Source organism: Sminthopsis crassicaudata, chromosome 5 (assembly GCF_048593235.1).
Source record: "Sminthopsis crassicaudata isolate SCR6 chromosome 5, ASM4859323v1, whole genome shotgun sequence".
NCBI lineage: Eukaryota > Metazoa > Chordata > Mammalia > Dasyuromorphia > Dasyuridae > Sminthopsis > Sminthopsis crassicaudata.
The window spans coordinates 240,390,362-240,412,364 of record NC_133621.1 but is presented as its reverse complement, the minus strand read 5'-3'; the positions used below and the strand labels follow the sequence as shown (position 1 = coordinate 240,412,364).

The window sequence follows — 22,003 nt, the reverse complement described above, 5'->3', positions numbered from 1 at the left end:
ACTGGTGTTCCGAGGTGTCTCAAAAGAATTTGCAGGCTTGAACCCATTTCCTAGTGAAGGGGCAAAGTTTATTAGAATTGTAATGCCAATTGAAAGGCTAAATTCCATAAGAGATTATTAGCAAAGTGCTAAAAGAGAGGAAACACTTTTGTGCAGCTTTCTATAATTGACATGCTAATTTCATGGCTCAGAGGTAGGATGAGGAGTGGTTGTCAGCAGAATTTGGTTCTCACTGACCAACAGACTATCACTATTGTCTCAAGAATTTGGTCCCTGGGACTATCCTGAGACCAGAATCTATCTGACAGTCAGCAATGAATTGAGGAGTGATCTATTCAGAATCAGACAAATTGTTGCTTTTGAATTGGAGGTGGAAAATCCCTGAGGCAGACTCCAAAACCAGAAGATTTAGAATTACTGATTTATTGTTAGAACAGAAGTCCCTCTAAGATCAGGGGACCTCAAAATCATTGCTGTCTCCATTAAATCTTTCAAAAAAAATTTTATTAATTTTTTTATTATTTAAACTTAAATGTAGAAGTAAAAAGAAAGAAAACATCATGTGCACAACAGAACATAAGAAATTATTCAAAATATGAAAAATAAATTTCCATTTCAAGAAAGCATTTATAATAAATATTATACATTGTATTCAGAATTGTTCATCTTTGCTTTCTTATTGGTTCCTTTGTTCTCTGCTGTGAGGTTTAAAAACCTCAATAAATAAACCTCAAAAAAATAAAATTTTATTCTTTTCCCCACTTTGCCTTCCATTCCCCCAAGCAGGCTACAATTAAGCATGGAGATACACACACACACTTACATGCATATATATGTATCTAGATAAATAGATATACATACACACACACATATATATACATATGCATATACATATACTTAGATATCTATAATACACATATATATTTTTATTACATATGTTTTATATATATAGATAGATAGTATGTGTGTGTGTGTGTGTATGTGTGTGTAGGGTTGTACTATGCCTGTTTGTTTTCTGTTACTCTGAAGGTGGATAGCACCCTTTTTAGGATCCAAGTCTTCCCGTATTTTTTTTTAATCCAACAACTCATCATTTTCTATACCACAGCAATATACCAAATTTACACTATCTAGTTGTTTTAGTCACTTTTTTCTAATAAATTCTAATAAATTCTACTTCCAAGCAATATTATGTTTGTGTGTATCTCTTGTTTCCTAGCACTGCTTGATGAGATCTAGATAAGGTATACCTAAATAAAATTAGGGTTAATTGAGGTCTGATGGCAGGTTCAGGATACAGGGAGTCAAATGGAGCTCTCCTGCAACCCCTCTGTATTCGGCACAAGGATACAGAGTTAAATGAGGTCTAGTGGCAGCGCAGAGTTTCCTGTAAAGGAATTTACAGGCCCAAAAATCTAGATTGATTAAAAAAAAAAAAAAAAAAAAAGATGTTAGAGAAAGAAATATACCATAAGTGGCGGACAGAAAGTCTGTGATGCAAAGCATGTTGCTTGCATGTTTCAACCCTCTGCAAAGAGAGATTCCAGCTTGACTCTTTTATTTATTTTATTTAAATTTATTTTATTTATTTATTTTATTTAAAGGGGCCTATGGGTGGAGTCCCAAATTGGTTGCTTGATAAACCCAGGGAGGCCATAACCCACCAAATTGGGGTTGGGAAACCTGAGCAGATAATTAGTTAGCTCAGATTGGGATATCTCCCTTTGGAATACAAAAGGGTGCTTTTGACCAGGGCTTATAAATCAAAGGTCAGCCATGGGGGTTGGGGATCATAAAGGAATCTTAAAGGGGATGGGAATTGAGAATCAGAAAGGAATCTTAAAGAGGCCACCGCCCATATCATGCTGACTCATCTACTTTACTTTTATCCCCTATCTTTCCTTGCTATTACTTAACTTATTAACCTCCCCTCCAAGGATCTCTTCCTTATCTTCTTCCCCTACCCCTTTTTAACCTCTTTACGTCATTCCGTGAGTGGCTTACATATCTTGTCCTCTCCCTATTAATCTATACTTCCTTCTATAATGCCCCTTTATTTTATTCCCTCCCCTTCTTAATTCATAATGAATTTAGAGGACTTTTTTATCCTTCTAGATTTATATTTATTGTTCCCTCTTTAACCTATTCTCAATGTGAGGAGGATTGCAGAATTATCAGTCTTCCCTCCCCCATCTAATTCCTCTGTATCAATTTTTGCTCTTACACATAACCTAATTATTTTTTTTTACCTTTTCCTATATGATTTTGCTTTTTTAGAATCACATCATATTCAGCTTTACCCCAATCTTTCATCTTAGACGTATGGTTTACATTTCCACATAACAAAGCATTAACAATTTGTATTTATTGACTCCATTGAAATTAACCTTTGATGCTTATCTGATATTTTTCTTAGATCTTATATGTTAAATTTTCTATTATGTTAGGTCCTTTTACATTAAAGTCCTGAAAATCTGACAAGTCATTGAATGTCTATTTTTTTCCATTCAGGATTATGTTTAATTTTGCTGGGTATAATATTTTCAGCCATAATCCTAATTCTTTCTGTTCTTCAATACATAATGTTCCAAGACCTGTGGTCTTTTAATATAGCCACTGCTAGGTCTTGTGTGATTCTAAACATAGCTTTGTCATATTTTTTTTTCTTCTTGTTTGTAGCTATTTTTTTCTTGATCTGGGATTTTCAGAATTTAGCTATGTGTTCCTGTAGGATTTCCTCATGTGATCTCATTCAAATAAATGATAATTGGTAGATTTTTTACCCCTATTTTCTATTTTCTCCTCTTAGTCTAATGCTTTGGGACAATTTTCTTTATTTCTTGAAGTGTCATATGAAGATTCCTTTTTTAGTTACAGATTTCAGGTAATCCAATTATTCTTATGGTTTCTCTTCTTGATCTGTTCTCTAGATATGTTTTCTCATGAAATATCTCACATTCTCTTCTATTTTTAAATTTTTTTTATATTGTTTTATTATTTCTTGGTCTCATAACTTTGCTGGCTTCCCTTTCCCCAGTTCTAATTTTCAAGGAGTCATTTTCTTCCTTAGTTTTCTGGGTATGCTTTTCTAGTTGATTGACTTTCTTTTCATAATCTTATTTTTATTTTTATTTTTCTTCCTCAATCTCTCTCATTTGATTTTTTTTTTAGTTTCTTCTATGAATTCTTTTTGGGCAGGTGACCATTTGATGTTACTCTTTGGGATAGGAGAAGCTTTTTTTTTTTTTTTTTAATTTTAGTAGCCTCCTCTGAAGATGAACTCTGGTTATTCCCATAGTAACTTTTTATAGTTGAGTTCTTTCTCCTTTGCCTTTGTAACAAATTACTGGTATAACCTCTCAGTCCTAGTATGGGGGATGGTGCCTCTGACTTCGTCTCAGTTTTCCCCCTGGCCTAGAACCCAAAACCAAGAACTCTGCCCTCTTGTAAGTACCTGCAGCTAGTAGCATCTCTGCCCCACTGCTTCTACACTCATCAGGCATGTGCTAGTTTCTTCTCATCCAGAGTCAAGTCTCAGCAGCATAGCTAGGTCTGATATTTCTTTTCAGCAGAAGTTCCCTCAATTTTCTCTGACTCAGAAACTTTATTTCCCCTAGTTCATGTGGCTAGTACCTGTCCTCCCACAGTTAATCCTGGTCTGTTTCAACAGAACTAGCCTAGAGGTGTTTGCACTTCACAGAGGCCAAACCTCTTTCCTGGTATTTTTCTTTGGATCTTCTCCAATAATGTCAAAAGAATTACTGCTTTACCTCAACTTTTATTTGTTTTTAATAGGTCTACTTTACCCTGAGGTATAATTTTGTCTTGTTTGTGGGGAAAGCTTGGAATTTTCTGACCTACTCCATCATTTCCCAGAATCCTCTCCCAATCAGTCTTAAGAGAAGCAATAGTATTTGCTAGGAATTATTATTACTGCTGTTCTTTTGGATTCGTTTTAACTCTTTCATTCAGATCCTTTGTGACCCATTTGAGATTTTCTTGGAAAAGATATCAAGTTGATTTGCCATTTCCTTCTCCAACTCATTTTACTGATGAGGAAACTAAGACAAACAGGATTAAGGCTTGCCCAAGATCATATAGCTAGTAAGTATGTGTCTAAGACCAGATTTTAACTCAGGAAGATGTTTTATTCTAGGAACCATCACTTGACCTACCAAGCCCTTGTAGCTATCTCTACAAAAACATGCAGGATTTTTGTGGTGTAATATTTCATCAAGTTGAATTTTTGCAGGATTATATATTTCTGAATTATTAAATTTAACATTAATTGAAATATTTAAATTGAATGATTACTTTTATTTTCTTTAAAAAGATATACCTTTTAAAATCTTTTAAAAGGCTTAAATTTTTTATTTATTTATTTTTACAAAAATTTTATGCATAGGTGATTTTTCAGCATTGACAATTGCAAAACCCTTTGTTCCAACTTTTTCCCTCCTTACTCCCATCCCTTCCCCCAGATGGCAGGTTGACCAATACATGTTGAATATGTTAAAATATAAGTTAAATACAATGCATGTATACATGTCCAAACAGTTATTTTGCTGTACAAAAAGAATTGGACTTTGAAACAGTGTACAATTAGCCTGTGAAGGCAATCAAAAATGTATGCAGACAAAAATAGAGGGATTGGGAATTCTATGTAGTGGTTCATAGTCAACTCCCAGAGTTCTTTTGCTGAGTGTAGCTGGTTCAGTTTATTACTGCTCTATTGGAATTGATTTGGTTCATCTCTGTTAAAGAGGGCCACATCCATCAGAATTGATAATCATATAGTATTGTTGAAGTATATAATGATCTTCTGGTCCTGCTCACTTCACTCAGCATCAGTTCATGGAAGTCTCTCCAGAAAGGCATAAAATTTTAAAAACCTTTTTAAAAAGGCATACTCTTAAAAATATCTTTTAAAAGATATTTTTAAAAATAAGTTTTTCATGAGCATATAATAAAACTACATTCTACATTCTTCCACAAAAGCCCACCTTTAATTCATCATAACATGGATGTGATCCAGTGTTCTTGAAAGTGCCAATGAAGTGCCAGACTATTAGAGATCACACTTAAATGGAAAGGTTTCAATTGCAAACCTGGTAAAAGACCAGAATGAGTTACCCATGCAAAAGCCAACATAGTTAAGTTCATAAAGGCTCATCCACAGGGGGATGACAAATTATTTTGAGCCGAATAACTCATAGAAACTATCTACAAAGATGTGCACCTTCTGATCATGAGATTTGGAGTTATAATGGATCTTAATGGATGTTCTAGGCCAAACCTCATTTTATAGAGTGAGAAATAGGCTCAGAAATAACATTTGAACACAGATATTAAGTAGTGATACCAGGAATTGAACCCAGGTCTTACAATTTCAGATATAGCATTTTTTCCTCGATATCACAGTTGTGTAATATAGGATGCTACAAGGATAATCCATTATAATAAGGTGTTATTATTCTACTAAGTCACTTATATGGCTATATTATATATCAAATCATTATTCTCCAGTATTTACAATTTATCTTAGTGTCACATGGAAATTTGTTTTTATTGGCATCTTTATTATGCTGTCTTTTTCTGCCCACAAGAGGAATTCTTGCATTATAGGGACTTTCTGTTTCAGCAAAGTGAAAATCATGCTTTTTTTTTTGTTTATGGTTAAAAAATCACCTTCCTGGGTTATTGCAATAATCTCCTAATAGATTCTTCCTGCTTCTACTTTATTCAGTACTTCAATTCATGGTTTACTCTGCTGCCAGAATGTTTTTTATTTAAAATAGATTTAAACATTTTATTCTTCTACTCAGAAATCTTCAATGACTCTTTTTTGTCTACTGTTGAGAGATTTCCTCAATCAGGAAAGTGTTGGCCTCCTGGGAGTATTTCACCCACTAGTGGGACTGTAAGACTAGATATCATATCAGATCCCTGATCAAATTGTTATTTTACCAGATATTTCACTTATAATCTGAATTAATGAAAGGCAATATCAGTATGCATAGTGGATAAAGAACTTGCCTTTAAGGAATATTTGGGACCATCTCCTGCCTCTGATACTGTCTTGGTAAAACAAGCAACTCTCTTTACCTCTCAGCACTCTAAGCAAGATTCTAAAACTTTAATTTGCCAAACAGAGGCTAACCTGAATTAGCAGAGTGAGTATCCTCTCTTGGAGTTTCCCTTAATTGATAAAAATCACAAGTCTTGTTTAAAAAAACAAAACAAAACAAAACAAAACAAAACAAAACAAAACAAACAACAAAAAAAACTGATGCAAAATTTTGTGCCAAATATGAAAAACTAAGAAATTATTTAATAAATTAATTAATAATTTAATAATATTCTCTTTAGAGCTGCAATAACCAGAATTTATAGTCTCCATATACCATTTAGAGTATATTGACTTTTCTTTGAGTGTTTCATAGTTGTGAAATAATGAACTTGAACTGTGCCTTGCTCCCCACCCCCATGAGATTTCTATTTTCTGGAGAATTGTTAAAGGATCCAATATATATGAAGTATCCAGGCTCACTAGTTTTTGCTATCGTATATTTGTTTAAAGCATATTGAAACTGCAAAGATGTTTTCTTTCCCAACTTGGAACTGATTTCAACCTTGAATACCAAATATAATACCTTGATGAATCAATAGTAACCTACAAAGTACTTGAAGTACTAAACTGAGAAGCTGAAATACTTTCCTAAGAAAATTTTGAATAATAAAAGTTCATATAGAGAGTATTTTAAAATTGTAAATATGTTGATAACAAGGAAAGAAATCAACTTAATAAAAGAATGAATAAATGCTTAATTTCAAATTTGGAGTTTTATGTTTTAGTGACATGGTTATATTTTTCATATATCATTTACTTATACCTACACATTTACATATTTGTACAACTTATTTGAAAGTCAAGAGCATGTATCCTGCATTTGTGAAATAGATGTGGTTTGTTTCAAAAGTAATTAGACAAAAGTCCTTTTCTTCATTATTAGTGTCTCTGCAGTACCTAAAATAGATTTGTACTTTTCATTCTAGTATTACTAGCCCAAAAATGTGAAGACAGTTTTAAGTAGTATTAGAATGACATTTAATCATGATTGGTATTTCTCTCTCATTTTATGAATGCCATTCCATTTTATGTTTTAATCTTTCTTTGATATAATATGCATATGTTTGATATTTGGGGGGTATCTTAAGCTTTTTTTTGTAAGGCAATTGGGGTTAAGTGACTTGCCATGGGTCACATAACCAATAAGTATAAAATGTCAGGGCCAGGGCCATCTAGCTGCCAGAGCATATCTAAAACTAAATTGGTTTGTTGCAAACTGGATCTAACAATTAATCTCTAAAACACAGGATTACCTTTTAAAATTATATTAACATGAACCCATAATTCTCTAAGGATTAAGTTTTTATTTTTCTCTTAGATCTAGAGCAAGAATGGAATTTAGAGGAATTGAATCCAATCCCAAAATTTAGAAATTGTGGCCCAGGAAGATGAAATGATACCCGTGGTTACACTTCTGATGTAAATGTAAGCATCAGAAGCACAATTTGAACTCAAGTCATTTGACTCCAGAACTAGTGTTCTTACCACAGTACCCTTTGGTCCATGGTAAATGACTATAAATAGAAAGATATAGGAGCAAAGTGGTAATTCTCCTCACTTCCAGTTTAAATGCTTTAATTGCCTTCTAAGATTCATTTTGAAGTGATAAAGTATAAATACTAAGAAATCAACAAAGTATTTAATTTTCTATTATTTCTTTTGTTTTTAAAGGCAATTGGTATTAAGTGACCTGCCCTAGACAAGCAGCTAGGAAGTATTAGTGTCCGAGGTCAAATTTAAACTCCAGTCCTTCTGATTTTCAGGGCGAGTGTTATCTACTGCACCCAGACAGCTAACTAGTTCATTGATTCTTGAGCATAAAGTATCTTTCTCTTTAGATTTTTCTTCTATTTAGTGAATGTGCCCATGCGTAATGACAAAATGGTAGACTTTCTGTAGTTTAATAAAATATGATTGTTTGCCAGTTAAAGGTTCACAGTGTTGGGCTTGTTTTCAAAAACATCATTTAATAAAACTCATAATCTATCAAGTACTTAACTGAAGGTTGGTAGGGACAATGAATTTGCCTCCTTGGAGTCACTCCCTAGTGTTATTCATAAGGAGTCTTGTGCCCTTTTTTTGAATATTCATTTATAAAGACTCCAGAGAGACAGTTTAAAAATGAGGGAACCAACTCTAGGGAAAAGATTTGAAGAGAGAAAACTTGACCCCTGGAGCTAGAATCCTGCCTACATGAACTGCTAGATCTCCAAAGTAAAACTAAGGGGGCTTTCTTTTGGTGCTTGCAGAGCCAATGATTTTGACTCTTTTTGAGAATCTAACAGTGCCCAAGCCAAAATTTTTAGCTTAGTCAGATACTAAAGGCAGTGCTATTTAATAATATAATAAGATTATTAATTTACTACTAGCCCAAGGGACTAGCACTCAATAAGAAAAATGTTAATCCTTTCCAAAAGAGAAACTCATCTACCAAATGATGTGTGTCAACTTCCAGACTTTGAACAAGATAAATTCAATAAACCAGTATATCGTGCTGAGTTCAAGATGTTCTAGACTATTTGGTAGGTAATCAATCATTTTTAGTACAAAAAATAAGGAATTTTTAAGGATCATGCCTAGGTGAAGGTGCAGGTCAATTCTCTGAGAGCCTCCACAGCTGTGAATCATAACACTTGAAGGAGTTGCAAAACAGCCTTCACACATGTTCCCTGTGAATTGGGAACGAAATAAATTGGAGGCAAGAAGGAAGAGGAGAGAGGTCAGACAATGCAATTGTCTCTCAGTCAGGAGGTTAGAGAACAGCAACTTCCTATCAGTCTCCTTGTATCATCATCATCCCCTTACATGAAGAGATCTATTCTACAAGTGTGAGTTAGGCCTCTAGCAGCCACTTGCAGGTGGTTCCTGTACTGCAACACTCAATCTCACTTGGGCAAATATGATCGGTAATAACTGAAAGTTATCTAAACCTGGAAGGTTTAGAAGTGGTTCGGTACAGTCACCAGAAAAACATTGCATTTGTCAGTGATATTTATTAGCCAGTACACAAGCTGGAGTTCTAAGCTCTGAAATAGGTTATCACCAGTAAATTCAAATACCATATTTATGACAACAACAATATGTATACATTCATATTTTAAAATCTTGTTAATCAAAAAAAATTATTATCTCTGGTAGGACTTCAGAGACTTTAATTAGGAAACAGAGGAAAAATATTTATTGATTTTCTTGGGCTTTTACAACTCTTTTTGAGAGAGAGATAAAAAGAAAAAGAAGGGCAGAGAAAGGAGACAGAGAGACAGAGACAGAGGGGAAGAAGAAGGGAGGGAGGGAAGGAGAGAATATACTCTGCCATGTTGCCATCCAAATTGTTCTTTCTACATGAAAAAAGATTTGAAAATGCACCTTAACTTCAATCATTAACCTAATTCCAAGCCATTTGAAGAGGACCAAAGAGTTTATATAAATGACTTTAATTTATTAGTACCTTGGAACTTGTTTCCAGAATTTCTAAATTATTCCTACTTAATACTGAATACTCTGGCCCTAACTACCTAGAAAACTAGGAATATTAGATTATACCTCTTCCTCAAGATTCTCCAAAACTCTTAAAGGGGTTAATTGTGTTTAGTTTCTTTGCAAATAACTCCAAAGCCTCTTAATGGTATTCTTCTAAATATAAGGTATACTTTCTTGTACCTCAGTTCTGTTTACCTACCTGTGAATTGGGAATTAATTTTTACAAAGGAACATTTATTTTTAAAAGGTATAACCTATAAATATTAAAATGTACCCTTCTTCTCTAATACTTAGATTCATAATCCTTCTCTTTCTTTCCAGTACCATTGAATCTCTAAGGAAGGGAAGAGAAATGGGTTTATAGTTTATATCAGTTCCAGTCCTAGTTCCAAATCAAAGTCTCATTTTGTGCTCAAGTCCTAGGACCTCTGATTTCTTTGGACTTCCCTGCCAGATTGACTGATTGTACTATCCCACCTGTGATCTTGGCTCTGGGCTCTGTCACCATGGCTCCCAGTGGGGAATTCATTCCTGTACCTGAAATGGAGAAACACAAATTTCACAAAATAGAACAATACCAAAAAAAGAACAAAAGAGAAACAAAAGACTCTAGGTTCATTTCTCTCAGTCTAAGTAAAGGAGATCCTTACTCTCTTACCCATTCAACTTCCTACTGCTTACACAATTAACTATGATCTTCGACCTTTGGATACAATAGAAAGAAGCCCAAGCCAGAAAGAGAGTCTCAATGTTAGGCAATCTATGCTAAAAGGCCCCTCATACTTATGTTGCGTATATACCAATAAAACAGAAGCGTAAAACTTTTACCTACTTCCAGGGTTAGATTTTCACATAAGATACGATAGATTTAATAGTATTGGGAGTGTTAGGGTCCATGGAAACAGTTGTTATGGAGTCTAAATTCTAAAACAGTAAGTTGAAAGAGAAGTTTCATTTGAGGAAAACTTCTTAAAAACTACTATGAGAAATCTTGAGTTATTTTTAATACATACAAATATGTTTGGATAAATATATCCTAATGGTATTAAGTTATTTGATTTAATAATGACAACAACTATAGCTAATATTTAAATAGCATTGTAAGATGTACAAAGCACTTCACATATTATTATCTCATTTGATCCTCACAAATCCTATAAGGTCAATGCTATCATTATATCCATTTTACAGATGAGGAAACTGAGGCTAAGGATAAATGACATGCCACAAGTTATAAAGCCAGTAAGATTCTGAGAGAGGAATCCTGACTCCAAGTTCCACCTATATGCCTCAATTTAAAGTTTGCTACTTATATTTTTAAGACATGTTAGTATGATCAGTTCATTAAATCAATGTTTAAAAAAACAAAAAACTTCTGGATGACTCGAACCTTACTTTATAAAAATAAACTTGAGCCTTGACTTTTTATTTTTGGAAGTACTGTGTAGTAATCAATTTTCAAAACAAAATATTATAAGAAATGCTTAATTAGTAGTACTGTAAATTAAAGTCTTTCATCTTCTTTTTCTTTTCTAAAAATAACAAAAACTGAAGACATTAATATAAAATCAAATATCTAAGTGTCTTGATCCTTAACTTTTAAGGAAATCTTCTAACCTAATTTCACATAATCCTCTTTCACAAATAATTATGTTGCAGCCAAAACAAACCATTATTTCTGATCTCGTCTTCCATAGTCTCCCACCATGTCACAGTCTTGCAGCCTGTCTCTAGTACAAATGCATTTTTCTATATCTCTGTTGAAAACCTCCTTTCCTTAAAAGCTAAAGTCCATTTTATCTCCTTTAGAGGAACAATCTTTGATTCTCTCCAACTGAAAATTATTTTTCTCTTCTCAATTTTCTTAGAACACTTTATTTGGTTTGCTTTTTTGTATATGCTTTATACTCTACACACATCATCCTCCATCTAATTAAATAGAAATTCCTAAAGGGTGAGGACTATGTAATTTTTCATCTCGATACCCACATTGCCTAGCAGTCTTTTGCACATAGTTGGCTCCTATTAGATAACTGTGAATTTATCTAACTGAACCTATAAAATGAAGGGATCTTTTAGTGTGATAATTCCATGATCCTAGGATCATTGCTTAACATAATATTAAAGCTGTTTATCTAATAGAATGGTTTTTCTTGTTAAGAAGGAGAAAATATAAGTAAGTTTGGTTATAATCGATAGAACATAGAATATATATAATATATAATCTATAGGATCTCTATATATATAAACTTGAAAATAAAATGAGGGAACTAAGCAAATGATACTTTGACCTTTGTGGTATCTCTGATATGTTCCCTGATCCCTTATATTAGGTCAAAAACCTGAATATTCCATTAAATCTCAGAACTAAAATCTGGTTTTTAAAACTTGTTCTTGTCATAGAAACATTTTTCTGAATTTCTCTGCTCTACCAGAAACTTTTTCAGGAATCTCATATCCTGGAAATTCCAGTGTCATCTTTGGATCTTTTCATTATCCTTTCAGCTATTTCAATCGTGAAGCCAACAAGAAGAAAGTAAGAGATCACCATGTCTGTAATTGCAGCTTTCTATGGTGGCAAGTCAATACTCATTACTGGAGCCACAGGCTTCATGGGCAAAGTTCTAGTAGAAAAACTATTTCGTACCAGCCCAGACTTGAAAGTCATTTATATCCTTGTGAGGCCCAAAGCTGGACAGTCTCTGCAGCAAAGGGTTTTCCAGATGATGAACTGTAAGGTAGGTATCCAAATCATTTGGATCATTTCACCTTTCTGGATTTCATTTTCTCTAAATGTAAAATATAATATAAACAGGATTAGACTAGATCACCTCTAAAATTTCCTATATTAGAATCCATTATTTCAAGTATGACTGGCTATGTTGCATCCTTGAACTGAAATAGAAATCACTGATTTCTGAATGGGACTGATGGGAAGGACAAAATGGAAATTTAACAATCTTAATTGAAGAAATCTGTGTGACTAGCTCAAAAAAAAAAAAGCTAAAAGAAAAGCAAATTGTTAAAAAAAATAAAATAAAAGTGTGCTATAGAAACTGCCATACTTTGTTCTATGGAAATCATTAACTTATACTGTTCACAAAGAATTAATCTTAAATTTAGATAAACTATGTTAGAGCTTCTCCAAACAGATTTTAAGAATTTTTTAAGCCTGGAAATGCATTTATTCTTGACTACTTGATATTCAATTCTATAAACATTTATTAAGCATCTACTACATGCAATACACTGTACTAGGTACTAATAATGTAAAGACAAACAAGAGTCCCAGCTCTCAGAGGTGAAACAAATAAATAAATACAATGTATAAACAAAGTCACAATCAGATTGAATTGTAGAAAGGAAGTACTCACTGAGTGATTAAAACTGAGTTAAATTTTATTCTTTAGAAAAAAACCAAATAACTGGCATTTCTGAGAATTGAGTGAAATGTTATTCTGACAGGAACTGTCAGCCTACCTTCCCTATGGTAATTGATTGGCAGTTAGTAGAGATGTTTGATGACCTTCTTCCCTGGATAAGAGTTGTTTCTCTGGATAATGACTGTGAAGGCTGATTTGAAATTAGGATGTTGTTCTGGGGAGCACTGGCACTGGTTGATCTAAATATTCTCTAAGGACCTTTTCAAATTCTGCAAATAAGAAAATTATTTTAAAACATAGCTTTATGGAACTAATCCATAAGGAGGAAGTTATTGTCAACATTTCAGCATAAACCTCGAGGGATCATGCAAAATGAAGTGCTATGAAATACGTCTTTGGCTATTTTTGTCTTCAGTGATAATTTATTACAGATGATAAAATTGAGAGAATCTTCATTAAGACTAATGGCAAAACCAAACTGGAGGAATGAAAACTAATATGATAGAAAGATTTCTACTAATAAGCTAGAAAAGCTAAAAAATGAGTAAACAAAATTAAATTCAATAAATAAAGTGAAAATTGGCATCAAAAATGACTAAAGTATTCATACCATTGATGCAATGATTCAGCTTCTTGAGCTTATACTACAAAAAAAGTCAAAGATAGAAGCAAAAATCCAATATATGCCAAAATATCCACAATAACTGATGCTGAACCATTTGACAAGTCTAAGGACTTTGATGATGAAAGTTTTCTGGGTTTTCACAGAAATGACTATAGTACCTACAGTTGCAGTTGCCAGACTATATGTCCTTAGGTATTATTTCCCAATAAGCTATGGAAAAGCCATTAAAAGCATTGCTATACAAAAGGCTCTGATTATCACAAAGTAACAAATTCATAAAAATGTGGAAAGTGTTTTATAATTGATAAAGTCCAAAATAAGAAGTACCAAGAGAACAATATTCACAGTAACTTTACCAAGATAAATTAAAAGATCCATGAAAGGAATTTAAACTCAAGTAACTGAAAGCCATTGAAGGTCATGGAGAATAGATAATGAAATAAATATTGTACATATTTTCAGATATGATCTCTATATCAATTATGTCTGCTTAATTATTTTTTTTTTAGTCACAGAGGACTATTTACTATGGGGAGGGAGACGAAAATCATTAAGATATAAAGCAAGTACATTTATATGGCAATGAAACTTTGACTGGAAAAAGACATTGGCTACATCATACAAGCATTACTGTGTAGAAAAAAATCTACATAGGAAACAAGAAATTGGTCAGCATTTTCGTCAGCCCTTACGATGTGGTAATCTACTGAGAACTTTACCAAGGGCATTAAATTATTTTTTAAAAATGCTTTGTCATCAGAATTGCTAGTTTTTATATGAGTAACCTATTAAGTATCTAGCAGAAGAAGCAGATACAGTTTCCTGAAAGAAACCAGTTTTCTTATTCTTCTGGATTAATTTAATTGTTGGCTTAGAAAAGTTTCTGCCTTGCCTATGGACTGCAATAATGTTGTTATAAATAGAATGATTGAATCATCATGTTCAAAAACAAAATTAAAGAAAAAAATTGGCCCTATGGTATAGTTTACTTATGTTCTCTAAAAGAGCTTTTTGAAAATGTTGCTATGTCAAAACTGAAGCTTCCAGTGTTATCATTTCAGATGCAAATTCTGGATTTTGTCACTCTAAGGAGATATATCTCTTCACACAAAATTTAGCTACAAATTAGAAATTATACTTTTTTTGACCTGTTCTTTTCCCTCTAGATAAATATTTTTACTAACATAAAATTTCTCATGAAAGATTTTTATTACATTACCAATAGTTGTTCTTTATATTTTCAGGGTATATCTTTTGCCAGAAATTCTATCTCACTAGCAGAAACCCTAAATCAGATTGAGAACATTCATCTATCACTTAGTTTTGAATCTAGATATTTGTCTGAGTTTTTCCTGTAGAATTTACACAATGTTGAATATAATTTACTTCAATGGAGTTTTAGTTATATTATTTTCCCTTTCCGGACCTACATGTGCAAAAATATTTGTGGCAGCTCTTTTTGTAGTGGCTGGAACTGGAAACAGAGCGGATGCCCATCAATTGGAGAATGGCTGAGTAAATTATGGTATATGAATGTTATGGAATATTATTGTTCTGTAAAAAATGACGAGCAGGATGATTTCAGAGAGACCTGGAAAGACTTACATTAACTGAGACTAAGTGAAATGAGCAGAACTATAATTTTAATAACTATATATATTATATTTATATAACTATAAAATCTATAATTTTTTAAAAATTATTTATCTAGTTTAGAACATAGACTACATGGAAAATTGGTATACAATAAACAGGGTTTTGTAAATGATAATGCTAGTTTTCTTTATTATTTTTATCAGAAAAGCTAGCCAATTTTCAAGAATAAATTTAGTAAATGTCAAAAGGAATAATTAGGTAAAGATAAGGTATATATTGACATACATCAATGTTGCAGCTTTTTGAAAAGGCCAAAGAAATTTGTCCAAATATCTTTGAGAAGATCAGACCTATTTATTCAGATCTCACAAAGCCAGATTTGGGCATCAGCAAAGAAGATTTAGAGGAGCTCCTGACTCATACCAATGTCATCTTCCACTGTGCAGCAACAGTTCGATTTGATGATCCACTAAGGTATGTTCCCATTTTTTTTCTTTTTAGCAACTAGCAATTCAGAATAGAATATCAAGACCAATAAACTCTGGAGACAATCCATCTAATTCAAAGCAATCTGATATGATGGGACAATCAAGCCTTGAACCATGCTTTTTAAAAATTAAAATCAAAACAAACAAACCAACAGAAAAACATTAATTTAGTAAGTATCAGTAAAACATCACTTTTAATTTTGTTTCACAACCGAATTAACCAAAATACCAGTCCTGTAGTATAGTGGCTATCTCGGGCTTCCATAAGTTTTCACTTGTAGTTAAAAGCATCCTTTTTTAATTGCAAATCAAGGTCACAAATTAGAATGTTTCTTTTCCCTTAAGATCAGAAATTGAAGAAAGATTGAAGTTGGGAAAGGAGGTGATAATGGAAGCAATATTCCATTGAAGTAGAAAGGGATAGAATCAAAGATTCATTTAAAGTAGTTTTCAGAAGGAAAAAGGGCATCTTTTCATCCAAACCTGTGTGAAGGAAACATATGAGGGGTAGGAGCAGAGAAAGAGCAGGAGTAGGGGAATGTTTGAAAACAGGTAAGCTTTTGGTGAATGGTTTCAATATTTTAAATGAAGTATGAAGCAAGATCTGAGGATGAGAAGGTAGGACTTGGAATACTACACAAAGGCTTGAGAAGAGATAAAAAAAAGTTTGGAACAGCTCCTCTAGTGAATGGGATAATAAATTATTTGAAAGAAATAGAGTATTATATGATAATAAAAGTTATATGCACTATATTACGAAAGCAAGGAAAGTACGAATTTCACTACATGATGGAAACATTGTGGACAAGTGATCACTACATTGGACTAGGTAACCTATAAGCTTCTTTCCAAATTTAAGGATCTTTAATTCTAGATTCTAAGCTTCTGCTAACATATTCAATCTATAATGCCATTTACACAAACCGGCTATATTTCCTGTGCCTGTATTCTATTTTCATGCTGGCTTCATAGGTCTTTGCTGATTTGCTCAATATTTTACATAAATAAATAAATAAATATATATGTATATATATATATATATATATATATATATATATATATATATACATATACATATATATATATATATATTTATAGTCATCATTATACAAGTATTGTATACTGTATTTTTTCAAGTATGATCTAAATTATGAAAGGCAATGTGGCGTAATGGATATAGATCTGCCTTTGAAGGAGCCTAGAAAAACTTGTGTTCAAGTCCTCCTTTTAACAATTTCTTGTCAGCAAGTCACTTAAACTCTCAGCCCTCTAGGTAAGTCTTTAGTACGAGTAGCAGAGAAGGCACTAAATGTATTTGTAGAGGAAGTTTTTTCATCTAGAAGTTCTCTCTACAAAATCAAAGGTTTAGACCTTATCAGTATCATTATGATTGATTTTAGTATTTAATTGATACAGTCAATATAAGCCTTTATAAAATTTGATTATTGCCGTAGCCACCATTACAGAACTACAAAATCACAAAATGAACCCCTATGGTTTTCTTTCTGTCTAATGTCCTATAGACATGCTTTGCAACTCAACGTCATTGCTACCCAGCAGCTTCTGTTCATGGCCAGCCAGATGTCAAAGCTTGAAGTCTTCATCCATTTCTCCACTGCCTATTCCAACTGTAACTTGAAGCACATTGATGAAGTTATCTACCCGTGTTCTGTGGAACCCAAGAAATTGATTGACTCAGTGGAGTAAGTTGTAACCAATATGATTTTTCCTATTCCATCCCCACTTGTGTGAGTTTTCTGTAGAAATCATCCCCCGCTCACCAGCCTCCAAGGCTATGAAGTTAGTTTTTCATGTAAGATTCCCTTTAATGATGCTGGAAAACATCTACCTTGCCATTGACCCTAGCTGCTACTAGTTCAGTGCAGGAAAGATAATTTTGGATATGTGTATGTAGTGTTCTTTTTTGGTTTTCTGGAGTTCTTGGGAACAGCCTTCTTTTCAGTTCAGTAATCACCACAAGAATAGTTGAGTGTTAAAGTCCAAATCCTTTATTATCTCCTTCGCAATATAATTTTTTTTTTGCCTGGGGCCCGGGACAGCTTTCTGGAGAGCCTTTTAGGGGCCAGCTTTCTGTCTTTCAGACCAGCCTTCGTTTCAGTGGGGAAAGTGAAGGAGGCCAGCCACCAGGAGCCTGACTGAAGCTGGAATTGACTCTGGCTGAGTTTGTCCCAGATTATATGCTCTATTTTAATTACATCATTGTAGATGTGAATCTTGTAGAATTATATTTAGTACTAAGTACATGTACTGAACTAGAGAAGTGTTAATCACCATGTTAAACTAGATAGCATTGTCTTTATCAATTCCATTGAGTTAGCACCTTGTAAGAATCCTTGTTTTAAGTACAGAGTTCTGGCCCATAAATATGTGGACATAATGAAAGGGAGATGGAAAAAAGTTAGCAAAATCCCCAAAGAAAGGCTCAAGCTTCCAAAGATCACTTGAAGCACTTTGAGAATATCAGAAAAGGCAAAATTCCACATTTTCTAATGAAAACATATACCCAAAAAGGTAAGATAAGATTGCTTAATCACTATTAATGAAAAAAAAAACTGATAAGAAAAATAGTACTTATTAGCTAGAATCAGGACAATTTCTCCTAAAAAGAACAGGAATTTCCTTATTTTTTGTTATAAGCTATTTTCCTATTTTAAGATAATGAGCAAAAACTATCAAGCTCCTTGACCTATCCAAGTGGAGTAATCCATGCTTTCTCTTTAACCATTCAGCAAAAATAGTTCTCTATTTCTATTATCTTCTCCAAGAATCACTTTCTTTTAAAGACATTGGCCTACTCTCAGAAACACTTAGTGTTTCCACATTCTCCTTTTTCTTCTACACTATCTATGCTTCTATAATAAGTTTATTTTATTTTTAACTATTCCTAGAGAATATTAAAAGAAGTCATAAGCATGAATAATTGGCCACTTCAACATGAGATTGTTTTAAATAGCAGTTTCATTCATTATTGTTCCCAAACATGCAAACTGAATTCAGGTGAAATAATTCAGTTCATGCCCAAAAAGTTATCAAACTGTGCATATCCTTTGATCCAGCATTGCTAATATTGGGCTTATATCCCAAAGAAATACTAAAGAGCGGAAAGGGACCTGTATGTGTCAAAATGTTTGTGGCAACGCTTTTCGTAGTGGCTAGAAACTGGAAACTGAATGGATGTCCATCAATTGGAGAATGGTTGGGTAAATTATGGTATATGAAGGTTATGGGATATTACTACTCTGTAAGAAATGACCAACAGGAGGAATACAGAGAGGTTTGGAGAGACTTACATGAACTGATGCTGACTGAAATGAACAGAACCAGAAGATCGCTGTACACTTCAACAACAATGCTGTATGAAGATGTATTCTGATGGAAGTGGATATCTTCAACATAGAGAAGATCCAACTCCCTTCCAGTGGATCAATGATGGACAGAAATAACTACACCCAGAGATAGAACACTGGGAAGTGAATGTAAATTGTTAGCACTACTGTCTATCTATCCAGGTTGCTTATACCTTCGGAATCTAATACTTAACTTGTCCTGTTTAACCACATGAGTATATGAGTATGCAGAGGAATAGCTTCTCCGTGGTATGATCTTATGTAAGTCTTACTACATAGAGAAAGAGAAATATCAATTACAATACTATATTTTTTTCCTTCCATGGTTCAGTCTAAATTGAATATTGATAACGGTTAAGAATTAATTGCCCTTAAATCTACATAATTTAACTTTTCTACATCTTAAATATAAGTCCTAGTAGAATCAAATTATGTAGAATAGAACAGGAAAAAAATTCATAGGTGCCAAAAGAGACATAAATTCATTGGGCCTGTACTTCCAGTCTAACAAAGAAAATCTTTCTAGAACTTGTGTTTATTGGCATAACACAAGAACATAGTTTCACTTCCATGCTATGATAAGGTACAGGAAAGGCATTATAAAGGTTAAAATGTAAGAAACATAGGAATCTTTTTTTAACCCATATATTTCAACTATATTGAGGTATTTTGTTGGGACTGTATGAATATCAGTTATAATCATTATCATCATGAATATCATTATCTTTTCATTCTTATTTTATTCAATGGGGTTCAGAGAAAAATATCCCTGGAACAAGTTACTATTCAGTTATTTATTTTATGTTTATAAGTCATTACATAGGATAAAAATAATTTAATTTTTATAGGTGAATGAAATATTAAAGGCAAGTTTAACTTCTGTAGGGTGACTATCAAATCCTCAGTATGACAATAGCTATAGGCAAGATGATGAATGAAAAATAATTCATCCTATTCCTGCAAAAGTTTTATTACTATAAGATTATTCAATAAAGTACTAGAAAGCATCTCTACAAAGACATACTCACTATCCTTTATAAATTAACAAGTTATTATTAAAGCAATATTATTGTTAGATTCTTACTAGGTGCTAAGTCGGTACTTAACAATTCTCTAGCTCAAGATTCACATCTTTAGTTCACACCTTTAAAAGGAGTTTACACACCTTTAAAAGGAGCAAGTTCATTGGTTGTAAGTAGTTCCCACAAGCCCCTGGAGTACCCACAAGCCCATTCTCTGGGAGGATAAAAGGAGGCAACATTGAGCCTGGAGAATAGTCTGGAGTGGGTCAAGGACAAGACTTCCCAGGAGAACTTCAGGGAAGCTGGAGGAGATTCAGAGCCAGAATTCAAGAAGAAGAAGAAGAAGATTCGAGATTCTACCTTCTCTCTGACTGGAGGCTCCAGAACCTCCCAAGAAACCTGCTCACAGAGAAAAGGATTATACAGAAAAGAAACCTCCTCCCAGAGATGGATTATAATTGAGAGACAACAGAACATTTACAATTATTATCTATTTGTAATGTAGTCCAGAGTAAAACCATTCTAGGAGGAATTACTTTCCTATTTTTTATATTTAACATTTTAAAAATTATTTTTAAAATGGATAAACTAGTGTTTTTAATTGAAGTTTTTTTTTTCAAAATATGTGTTCTCATTTTCGCCTTTATCCCCTTCCCCCTTCCCTAGATGGCATGTAATCCAATATATGTTAAGCATGGTAAAATATATGTTAAATCCAATATAGGCATATATATTTATACAATTATCTTGCTGTACAAGAAAAATCAGATCAAAAAGTTAAAAAAAATGAGAAAGAAAATAAAATTCAAGCAAACCACAACAAAAAGAGTGAAAATGCTATGTTGTGATCCACCCTCAGCTCCCACAGTCCTCTCTGCGGGTGTAGATGGCTCTCTCCATCACAAGTCCATTGGAACTTGCTTGAATCATGTCATTGTTGAAAAGAACTACAACCATCAGAATTTATCCTCGTATAATCTTGTTGCTGCAGTGCATAATAGTCTCCTGGTTCTGATCACTTCACTTAGCATCAGTTCATGAGATGTACTCTCCAGGCTTATTAGAAATCATACTGCTGATTGTTTCTTATAGAACAATAATATTTAATACATTCATAAATCATAACTTATTCAGCCATTCTCCAACTGATGCAGTTTCCAGTTTTCTGTCACTACAAAGAGGGCTGCCACAAACATTTTGGAATATGTGGGTCCCTTTTTCACCTTTAAGATCTCTTTGGGATATAAACCCAATAGAAACAATGCTAGATCAAAAAAGTACGCACAGTTTGATAACCCTTTGAGCATAGTTCCAAATTGAAACCTAGTAGTTTTTTATGCTTAAATAAATCTTAGAATGTAAATATCCTCTATAGGTTCACCAAAAATTACTTTAGTACATCTCCAGTTACTCCAGGCAACAAAGCTACTATGTACCTCATCCCATTCTCATAGGATTGTTATCTCCCCTTTATCTTTTTAAATCTTTTGGTCCTATGTAGCTTGAATTGACCATTTAGTATGCCAACATTTATTAAAGATTTTATCAAAGATTTATTTAGATTTTATGTAGTTTCTGTAAAATGGGAATAATAGCAACTACCTCATAGAGTTGTTGTAAATACTTGTAGTGTAATATGTAATGTAATGTAATTCAATATTTGTAATGATCTTCATCTCCTCTGAGAGGCATATAGTTTATATGGAATACTGTAGAATAACCAGTACCCAGTTCAATGAATTTGGACCTTATAAATTCATGAAGAAGATGCCAAAACTGGGGGAAGGGGAGGAGAGAAATGAAACACACGGGCACGCGCGTGCACACACACACACACACACACACATGTCACTGTTCAGTTTCTTGTACTCATGGAAGGAATACATCAGAATAGACAGCTGAGAATTTGCA

General features: G+C 33.2%; 1 protein-coding gene across 2 annotated transcripts in view; it reads left to right on the top strand.

The window, feature by feature from the left end:
• The window catches only part of FAR2 (fatty acyl-CoA reductase 2), a 163,579-nt gene that overhangs the window by 103,160 nt on the left and 38,416 nt on the right, over positions 1–22,003 (top strand). For both annotated transcript variants that reach the window (XM_074270650.1, XM_074270649.1), the window contains exons 2-4: positions 12,116–12,348; positions 15,513–15,688; positions 17,226–17,405. In XM_074270650.1, the coding sequence (XP_074126751.1) occupies positions 12,160–12,348; positions 15,513–15,688; positions 17,226–17,405 (545 nt within the window). In that variant the 5' untranslated portion in view covers positions 12,116–12,159. The remainder of the gene's footprint in view (positions 1–12,115; positions 12,349–15,512; positions 15,689–17,225; positions 17,406–22,003) is intronic.